General features: G+C 55.2%; 3 protein-coding genes across 3 annotated transcripts in view; all 3 read right to left on the bottom strand.

The window, feature by feature from the left end:
• The window catches only part of PTSG_07666 (uncharacterized protein), a gene marked incomplete at its 3' end in the record, with an annotated part of 3,586 nt that extends 1,166 nt beyond the window's left edge, over positions 1-2,420 (bottom strand). Inside the window, exons 1-8 of the mRNA XM_004991408.1 lie at positions 2,095-2,420; positions 1,661-1,727; positions 1,415-1,478; positions 1,223-1,276; positions 922-1,005; positions 710-807; positions 360-462; positions 98-161 (exon numbers count right to left, since the gene is read on the bottom strand). Coding sequence (XP_004991465.1) covers positions 98-161; positions 360-462; positions 710-807; positions 922-1,005; positions 1,223-1,276; positions 1,415-1,478; positions 1,661-1,727; positions 2,095-2,260 — 700 coding nt within the window. The 5' untranslated portion in view covers positions 2,261-2,420. The remainder of the gene's footprint in view (positions 1-97; positions 162-359; positions 463-709; positions 808-921; positions 1,006-1,222; positions 1,277-1,414; positions 1,479-1,660; positions 1,728-2,094) is intronic.
• A 426-nt stretch (positions 2,421-2,846) lies between these two features.
• Positions 2,847-8,784, bottom strand: PTSG_07665 (camk/dcamkl protein kinase; the record flags this gene model as incomplete). The annotated part of the gene is made up of 8 exons (XM_004991407.1): positions 8,257-8,784; positions 7,860-7,992; positions 7,004-7,538; positions 6,646-6,776; positions 4,848-6,337; positions 3,946-4,641; positions 3,557-3,636; positions 2,847-3,270 (listed from the first exon to the last, which is right to left on the bottom strand). Exons 1-8 carry the CDS (start codon positions 8,635-8,637, stop codon positions 2,847-2,849), a joined length of 3,870 nt encoding a protein of 1,289 aa, XP_004991464.1. The 5' UTR covers positions 8,638-8,784.
• Positions 8,785-9,200: 416 nt separating this feature from the next.
• The window catches only part of PTSG_07664 (kinesin family member 12), a gene marked incomplete at its 5' end in the record, with an annotated part of 6,709 nt that continues 5,717 nt past the window's right edge, over positions 9,201-10,192 (bottom strand). Inside the window, one exon of the mRNA XM_004991406.1 lies at positions 9,201-10,065. Coding sequence (XP_004991463.1) covers positions 9,930-10,065 — 136 coding nt within the window. The 3' untranslated portion in view covers positions 9,201-9,929. The remainder of the gene's footprint in view (positions 10,066-10,192) is intronic.

Here is a 10,192-nt window from a genome sequence, read left to right as displayed (position 1 = left end):
CGATTTCGAGTAAACAGCGAACTGCACTTGATGCACCAACACGAGGATGCAGACACACATGCACGCACAAAAGTCATACATGGGAGGTTGACTGCACCTTCGCTGTGCTCGATGTAGAGCGGGCCCATGTGTTGGTGTGCAAATGCAAGCGCCTCAGTCGTCTGCATGGCAGCAGTCAGAACACCGACACAAGACGGCGTGTGCATGCAGACGGATACAGGCAGGCAGACACAAAGAGAATGTGTGCGTATGAGAGAGAGAGAGAGAGAGTGTGTGTGTGTGTGTGTGTGTGTGATGAGGTGACTGCGTGTGTAGGCCGGCGCTTGCAGGGGCGTGTTCACTCCATGTGCCACACTCACCTGATTGTGTGCAATCATGTGGACGAAGCGGTGTTTGACGTAATGCAGCATCATCTTGCTGGCGGCAGCTCCGGACAAACGGCCCATGTTCTCATGCAACCACCTGCAACACGCAATTGACAAAATATCACGGCGCATGAACACCGGACACGTAAAGCGGTTGCACAACAACAACTTAAACAACAACAACTTTAACAACAACTTAAACAACAACTTTAACAACAACTTCAACAACTTAAGCAATTTAAAAACAACAACAGAGAAGCAGGCACACACAAACACTCACTCACTCGCTCACACACACTCTCTCTCTCGCTCTCAGACATTGCCTTGTCTTTGTGCTCACACACCTTTCAAACGGCGCAATGTTCTGCTTGTGAAGGGCGTCGGTGATGTGATGGAAGGAGCGAAACTGATCCAGGGATTCCGTTGAGCCAACACCCGTCTCCTACACACACACACACACGCACAGCGTGTTACAGAGATGAGGGCACTGCACCATGGTATGCCGCAGACATAGAACAAAGCATTGTCCAATCCAACGCAAACCTCGCAAACACACCTCGTAAAATGCCTGGCTTGCATCAAAGAGGCCTTCAAGCGCAAAGTGCTCAGCAATGATCCGCTGTACGGAGTCTGTCACGTCCTGCACACGCCAATCATACGCGCGAGGTGGAGGTGATGACACGTTGTGATCGATGGCATTGCAGAGGAACAGCCTCTCAGTCACCATGGCAGCAGGTATTCTGAACAAACACATACAAACAGGTAATTGCACACAAGAAAGCAAGCCCCCCCCCCCCACACACACACAAACACACACGCAGTCGCCACAAAAGCACGCTTCCTTGCTTGTGCTGCACCTCAAAGGCGTCTGGATTTGCCAGTGATGAGACGGTTGTTCCAGATACAAACGACTGCCAAGACGAACAACAGGCACAAAGTTGCGTCAATGGGAGATCACGGCACCATACGACGCAACAGCGGACAAGGGCGAACAAGGGCGAGTGCATGTGGCTGAGCAAGCACGGCTGCACCACGCAGCAACACCTTACCTGATCAACAAAATCCGAGTACTTGGATAGAGCCTGATATCCAACCTTGTGCTCTCGTGATACCCTTTGTACATGTGTGTGTGAGAGAGTGCGTGTGTGCGTGTGTGCGTGCGTGTGTGTGCGTATGCGTATGTCTCGCACAGGCAAGCGGCGTGGGTCACAAGTGCAAGTGAGACCAGGTCCCACACACAACACCAGCGATTTCAATCGCAAGCAACCCTCCCCCAACATACACGTTTCACCTACGTCTTGGCCGCACGCTTGGCTGCCTTGTTCGTTGACTTCAAGAGCTGCTTCGTCTTCGATGGGTTCTCTACAGACAAGGCACAAGGCACAGCCACACATCCATCAAACGAGGAAGTGAGTCCTCAATCGCACCACGCAAGCACAGAAACAGCAGCAGCAGTAGTAGCAGCAGCAGCAGCAGCAGCAGCACCACCACCACCACCACCATCATCATCATCATCATCATCATCATCATCATCATCATCATCATCATCATCATCATCATCATCATGAGCGTGAAACGCACGTATGTCCACAGAACAAGCAAGTATGCTGCAGCCACCCTCACAAACAGCCAACATGCATCCTTCCCCTCCCCCCAATGACCCTCAATAACAAAAAAAAAGCACATCTACACCCTCCTCCTGTCTTCTCAACGTTTTCATTGTCCCTACCTTTGACCTGCGCACGACACTTGGCAATGGCTTGCTTGAGCGTGTCCAGGCTGGTCAGAGTGGCATCCCACTTTTGGTCGTAATCCTTCCGTGCGTTCGTCAGGCCGGAGGCCATCAGCCGCAGCTTGTCTGGCGACATATTCACGCTGCTCAACGACGACGACATGCTCGCGGCTCCCTGTCCAGGCCGAGCGAGCGACAAACAGCGAGAGTCTGTTCGATGGAGGAGGATGGAGGAGGATGGATGTATCGTGTGCACCTTCACCCGCACTTGTCTGATTTGTTGCTTCTTTGCTTTGGCGCAAACACAAACAGTGCTGAAAAATATAGGGTGTAATTGCGAATATTCCAGCCAAAGAAACGGTTTGGAGGTTAGTGCGAACCCCGTCATGCACGACGATGGCTGTCGTCCAGCGACTGAAGCAAGGAGTGGAGCGAATGAGATGAACACACGTGCATGTGCACACGTGTGTGTGTGTGTGTGTGTGTGCACACGTGCACGTGTGGCAAAGACGTCATCAAAGCAAGTAACAGAACGCAATAAACGCAATATCACTGGCAAACATGGGGCATGTGTTGAATAGTGTCGTGTGTAACACGTACAGAACGCAGCATAACACAGGCATGGGAGGAGGCAAGTCAAGCAAAGGCCAACAAGGGAGCAAAACAACAACAGAAGTGAAGGAGAGAACAAGCGATTGTACACACAAAACAAACAGCAGCGCATCAACTCTCCTGCAGCAACAGCGCGTTCATGCATTGGCGGAGGCAACGCGGCTGTGGTCCTGGGACGCCGCCGTGGAGCGCATCTTCGTCACCGCGTCCGACCACCGCTTCTTCTGCGGGAAGTGCTTCAGCAGCTCCTCAACAACAGGCACGTGCCGGTCGTGCACGCAGATGGCAGCCGTGCTCGGTCGCCGCTGCAGCCACCGATGCCGCAATATCTGCTTGGGCGTCAGCCTGCTCTGCGGGTCCACGCGCAAAAGGTTTCGGATGAGCGCCTTGGCCTCTGCAGACACGTCGCTCCAGTAAGGGTCGGGGAAGCTGAAGGCACCGCGCCGGATGCGATCAAACAACTCTTTTTGGTTCTTCGTGGCCGACGCAAACGGCGGGAACCCGCACAGCATAATGTACATGATCACGCCAATCGCCCACGTGTCCACCTCAAGCCCATACCTACACGTTACAGGTGTTGTTGGTGATGGCGGCGGTGAGACAATGATGGTGTGCTTTGTGTGAGTGAGAGAGGGAGGGAGGGAGAACGTACGTGCGCGAGAGAAAGGGTGAAACACACACACACACACACACACACACACACACACACACACACACACACACACACACACACACACACACACAAAGACACACACACACAAAGACACACATACGCAAAGACATGGTGGGCACGATGTCCCATCAAGAGCAAAGGGAACAACACTGCACGACAAGAACAGCAACGCACCCCACAGCATCCTCGCTGATAATCTCTGGTGCAACGTAAGTGGGGGTGCCGCAGATGGTGTAGATCTTTTCCTCCACGCGCTGCAGAGAGCGAGACAGCGGGACAGCGGGAAGGGGAGAGAGAGAGAGAGAGGGGGGGAGGGGTACAGTGAGACAACCGGCAAGGCCAAATGAAAGGAGGAATCATACAAGGTGCTCTCGTGGTTGGAAGGGCACAACACCTTAAGCAAACAAGCGGCAGCCCACACACACACAGACACACACACAGACACACAGACACACAGACACACACACACACACACAGACACACACACACACACACAAACACAACCACAACACACACATACACACACACACACAAAACACAGCCACAAGCAGCACGCCACGCACCATGGAGAGGCCAAAGTCGCCGAGCTTAAGGACGTCGCGCCCAAACTCGTCCTGCGCAACGAGGATGTTCTCCGGTTTGAGGTCGCGGTGCACAATGCGGTGCGAGTGCAGGTACGCAACCGCCTGTGTCAGGTGGCGCACAAGCTGCTGCGCGTCGGCTTCTGTGAAGCGGCCACGCTCGACAATGCGATCAAACAGGTCGCCGCCGTGCACGAGCTCAAGCACGAGGAATATGCGGTCCTCCGTCTCCAGCACATCGTACAACTTGATGATGTGCGGGTGGTTAATCTCGCGCATGATCTTCACCTCGTTCTCAATCATGAGCCGCTCCCGCTTGCCCACCAGCCGGTTCTTGTACACAATCTTGAGCGCATATGCCGTCCCCGTCTTGCGCTCGCAACAGCGGTACACGTCTGCAAAGTTGCCGTCGCCCAGCTTTTCATACACCTCAAAGCGCTCATCGACATACGCCTGATCAACAAGGCCGTGGTCCGACGCAACAAAGACGGCTGGCACAGACGAGCGTTTGCGGCGGCGGCCACGCTTGGCTGCCCGTTTTTCCTTCTCTTCCTGCGCCCTTCGCTCCTTCTCCTTCTTCTCCTCTGCTTTGCGCTGCAGGGATCGCGGCTTCCACTTGATCGTCTTGCGCGTGCGGTACCCGCGGTACGCCGCCTGGATCTTGCACGCTGCCTCAGACTGCACATGCATGTGCGTGCGTGTATGTGCGTGTATGTGTGGATTGTTGTAATTGTGGGCGTGTGTGTGTGTGTGTGCTTTGTGTGCAACGAGTGCCAACAGACGGCATGCAGTCTGTGCTGGGTAATGGAAAGCCTCTCTTTCTTCATTTTACACACACACACACATACACACACACAGAACCAGCATGCAGTCGTTGCCCTCACCTGGAATCGCTGCAGCATAGACTTGGAGACGTGCAGGTCTGGCGTGGACACGCGTGCGCGGCGCGTCTGTTTCTTCGGTGTCTTTGTCGCCGTTGGCTTCGGCCTGCCCCTGCGCTGCCCGTCCGGTGAGTGCTGCACCTCCTTCGACCTGCGTCGCGGCTTGTGCTTGTGGCGCTGTGGCGACGATGCGGGCGATGGAGACGATGGTGCTGCAGCTTGCGCACCATCCACCCCCGGCTCCTTTGACCGCCGCTGGTCCTGCTGTTGGTCCTGGTGTTTGCGCGGGCTCTTCTTCTTCTTCTTCGCCGGCTTTGGTGCCGCCGCCGCTGCTGCGGCTGCTTGTGGTGCTGGTGCCTGCCCCGACTGCTTGCCCTTGCCCTTCTTTGCAGTCGCCTTCTCATTGCGCAACGGCGCGTTTGCTCCCTTGGGCGAAACCGGACTGCTCACTTCCGCCTCTCCTTGCTCTTCTTGTTCTTCTTCAACAACACGCTCCAGCTCGGGCTGGTGACCATTAGCGTCATCAGCTGTATGCCCTTGCTCCTCTTGCAGTGCGGGCGGCTTGTTCCTCCCCCTCTTCTTTGTCCTGCCCCCTCCCTGCTCCTTCTCCTCCGGTGTTTGCTGTTGTTGGGGGAGAGCGACTGCAACTTCCGCTGGCGCCGGTGTTGATGGCCGTCGGCTCTTCGTCACAGCACCAGTGGACGCTGTGGCGTCGCCTTGCTGCTGCCCTTGTGTTGCTGCCTGCTGTTGCTGTGACTGCCCTTGTCGCGCCTTTTGTGTGTCATTCGGCTTGTCCGTGCCTTCCGGTCGTGTGTGTGGCACCCCTGCCTCCCCCTTTGCGGCATTGCCGTGCGTGTCATCATCGCTGCTGTCACGAGTTGGCGCGGCGTCACCAATCGTAGCATCACCAGATGCATCCACAGCCTGCTGTTGCTGCTGCTGCTGCTGCTGCTGTTGTTGTTGTTCACGTCCATGTTGTTGGTCTTGCTGCTGTTCATGTTGTTGTCGGTGTTGCTGTACCCTCTCCTCTTTTCGCCCCCTCTGTTCCTTCTGTTGCTTCTTCTTTTCCTTGAGCATGCGTTGCTTACGCTGGTGCTGCAGTTGGTACCTGTTGTTGTTGTTGTTGCTGTTGTTGTTGTTCGTCTTCTTCCCACCAGCACCAACACCAACGGCTCGCCGCGCACCCATCGTTGGAAGCTTTGACTGCCGCTGCGTCTGCTGTGTCGAGGCATTCACACCACCACCATCATCACCATCACCATCACCACTACCACCGCCGCCGCCGTTGTGCTTGGTGGTGGCCGTTGCTGGTTGCTGCTGTTGCGATGCCTTGGTCGCTGTCTTCGCGCCCTTGCTCTTCGTGGTGTCATTTGCAGCCTGAGCGGTAGTCGCGGCTGTGCCATTGGGTGCGGCTGCATCATTGCTCGCGTGTGTCGGTGCAGACACATCGCCCTCCTCCTTCAGGCTGTCTGGTATCCGTTCACGCACGAGTGCTGGAGCACCAGGGGCGAGCACGAGGAGAGGTGGACGTGGAAGAAAAGGAGGTGTGGAGGGTGTGGTGGAGATGGTGGACAAACGGGTGTAAGGAGGTGAAGGCATGATGAGATGAGATGAGATGAGAGGACAGCAGTGTGATGTCTGCAGCATCCAACCAACGGGGGGCGCAGAAAGAGAGGTACACAAACACACACACACACACACTGCAGTCAAGTGCCAATATACACGCAAAACAAAATCCAGACACGCACAGAGATGCAAACACACACGCGCGCACACACCCAACACACACACATACACATACCCGTGGGCTTGTTCTTGAGTTTTTCCTTGAGTATTGCCTCCTGTCTCGCCTTCTCCGTGTCGAGTGCACGCTCGTGCTGCTCGCGCTGCGTCTCGTACACATGCAGCAATTCGTCGCCACCATGCAGTTTCCTGGCAGGCGGTGGGGACACCGCACATACACACGATGGAAGTGGACAACGGTGAGAGATGTCGGGGGCGGGGGATGACTCAGACTCAATGCAAGATCTGAACACTTGACACACACACGCACACAACACACACACAAAACACACACACACACACACACAAAACACACAACACACACACACAGACAAACCAAACAAACCGAACAAACACACACACAACGCGATGCTCACCGCGTCATCTTGTGCTTGATGGAGGCCTGCTGCCTGCGGCGTTCGAGTGCGGCCCTGCGTTCAACCTGCGAGACCTGAGCAAGCAGATAGTCGACACGGTTGGATATGGCGCCAGGTGACAGCATCTGTGGCGACTTCTCTTGCTGGTGGTGGTGATGTTGGGGATGGTGGTGACTGTTGCTGTGTACGTATTGGTCTTCGTTTGCGTGGTCGTTGAGGTGCTGTGGAGGGGATGATGCTGGGCCATTGTTCTGTTGTTGTTGTTGTTGTTGTGGTGGTGGTGGTGGTTCAACCTGTTGTTGTTGCTGTGATTGGCGTTGCTGTTGCTGTTGTTCGTGCGGTTTCCCCTTTCCCTGCATCTCCTCGTGTTGTTGCTGTTGCTGTTCCTTCAGCTGCTGCTGCCGCTTGTGTGCGGTCGAGTCCTCAGGAAAGCTTCTGTTCCTGCGCGTGTCCTCCCCGTCCACGGGCTTCTCGCGCGTCTCCGTAAGCGACGACAGCTGGCGGCCGACAGACGGCGCAGACACTGGCGGTAGCACTGCACAGCAGTGGTGGTGTCGTGTTTGGAAGAGAGAGGGAGGGTGTTGGAGTTGCAGGGTGGGTGTGGGTTGGAATGAGTGTTGAATATTGGGGGAGGGGGTGCAAGGTAATGGAGGAAGGGGAAAGAGAAGAGGAAAGAAGGAAGAAGATGGAGGGAAGAGGAGGTGACAAGTGGAAAGAGAGTGAGGGATGTAGAGCTCACGCAAGGGGGGGGGGGGCATGTGAACCAAAGAAAACTGGGGATTACACTCAACCACAGTTAACCAGTGCATGAGGGCTGCACTGGCATTTACACGCCTGTACGGTGTACGAGTGTTACCGGTGTATGGGTTTCCTTCGAAGCGTTGTCGCAGATACCCCTTGCGATCGAGCGCTTGTGAATCGTGAACGCGCGGGCCAGGACGTCCGGCGTACTTTGTCCGTTTCTGTGGCAGCCGCGCACCGGGAAATGACTGGTGACGTCGGCACGCACACCAACAGGTGGGGAGGAATTGCGGAGATGTTGCGGTGAATGGTGGTACCACAGCAGCAACATACAAAGCAATGTACAAGCAATGTGCAAGCAGTGTACAAGCAGTGTACAAGGCTCACAGGCGCGACACACACACACACACACACACACACACACACACACACACACGTGTACAAGACGACTCACAGGTGCAAGACACGACCATGCATGCAAACGCAGACAAACCAAACAAACAACGGCACACCTTGCTGTCCTTGCGCCTGGTTCGGCGAAGATATTCACGAACGGGAACGTCAGTGCCGGTAGTGCCGTTGGCTGCCATGGCCGCTTGCTTGCGAAAGATGGCGCGCAAGAGGCGCCTGTTGAGCCGCTCCTTTCCCGTTACCACGATGGACTTGATGTCGTACAGCTCGTCCACCTCCCGCACACGATCGCCGCTGCTGACGTTGTACAGGCGCCGCACGCCGCCCACGATGGCCATGCTCTCGGTGAGCGCGTCAATGACCTGGTCCATGGACGACGACGTGCGCGGGTTCACAATGAACTTCTTCGCCTTGAAGTCGAGGTCATTGTTGGCATACACGTCCAAGACGGCAGAGCGCGGTGGCTGTGGAATGCTTGCCATGGTTCACACAACACCGGAAGGTGTTGCGTTGATCGGTGACAACAACCACAGCACGCCACCTCTGCCTTTGTCGTCACGCAAGAGAGAGAGAGAGAGTGTGTGTGTGTGTGTGGATGTAGGTGTGTGTGTGTGTGTGTGTGTGGATGTAGGTGTGTGTGTGTGTGGGTGTCGCGAGCGGTCGTCACACGCACACGCACTGGGAGGCGCGAGCGCGATCGCTGGCTCTTGCTGGTGTGAGGGGGTGCAAGGATCTAAGGATGGTAGGGCAGGATGGGATGGGTTGGCAGCTTCTCACGCTCTCATATCCGAAAACGCAGGCCGCAGGTAGTGCAGAATATCGGTGAAAATTATCTGTCAATATTCGACATGGCTGGGTCGCGAACGCGCACCAAACAAACACAAACAAAAACCACCAAACACGCTAACCTTGGTTGGGAGGGTTGTGGTCGTGTGTGTGTGTGTGTGTGTGTGTGTGTGTGTGTGTGTGTGTGTGTGTTTGTGTGTGTGTTTGTGTGTTGTGTGTGTGTGTGTGTGTGTGTGCGTGTGTATTTGGTACAACGTTTCTCCATTCGTGCCTGCTGCGCTGTTGTTGGATGCGAGGTGTGTTCCAATGCCATAGTTAGGCGACGACCAGACCAGACCAGAAAAAATAAAGTCATGTGGGCAGTTAACGATAGCGCCGAGCAAAGGGCTAAAAGGCGGAGCAAAAGGCGAGAGGAATGAATTAATCGTAACAGGGACAGGACCGAAGAACGGAAGGAAACATGTTCGCTGACAATACACAAAAAGGACGCCCCACGCGCGAGAGCAGTAAATAGAGACACACACGCACAGCGCCACTATGGAGACCAAATACTGCCTGTGATAACGACGCAGCTGCTGGCGCTGTCTCATGGGACACGAACGCCCAACACCACATGCCAGACACTTAAACACCCTCCTCCCCTGGCTCTCTCGGACGCAACGGTCGCTTCAGCTACGATAGAAACATGGCACATACTAAACTCACTGACTGATACCCCCACCTAGAAAAAAAAACACCACAACAACAACTTAAACAACTAAAACAACTTAAACAACAACTCGGCATACTTTAGAAAAGGAAGCATACATATCCATACATACAAGCAGCGTGCACAGAATGTGCCCCACAACACGCACTGCACGCAGCAGTGCCACGCCCGGCCGCACACGTGGTGTACATCCATGTGCGTGCGCACAACTGTTGCCTGCAAACAAGCACAGCGCGCTCACATGAGCACGTATGTCTTTCGGGCCCCCACCCCCTCCTCCTAGCGTGCATGGGAGCCGAGTTCCTGCTGCATGGCTGCGATCTGCGCATCAATTTCGTCAAGCTCAGAGGCCTCCTTCTCCAGCACGCGCCGCGCCGCCTGCGACAGCGACGACGTCGACCCTTGGCGGCCCGTCCTGTTGGCAGGTGAGCGGTGGGGATACGTTGAGTATGGGGTGGTAGGTGAGGATTCTGATGTGGACAGGCACAGTGGAAGCTGGAACCAAACTGGTTGTCAAACCAAAAAAAAAAAAAAAAAAAGAA

Source organism: Salpingoeca rosetta (genome assembly GCF_000188695.1).
Source record: "Salpingoeca rosetta unplaced genomic scaffold supercont1.20, whole genome shotgun sequence".
NCBI classification, from domain to species: Eukaryota; class Choanoflagellata; order Craspedida; family Salpingoecidae; genus Salpingoeca; species Salpingoeca rosetta.
The sequence above is the reverse complement of the archived record's forward strand: the minus strand, read 5'-3'. Positions and strand labels throughout refer to the sequence as shown.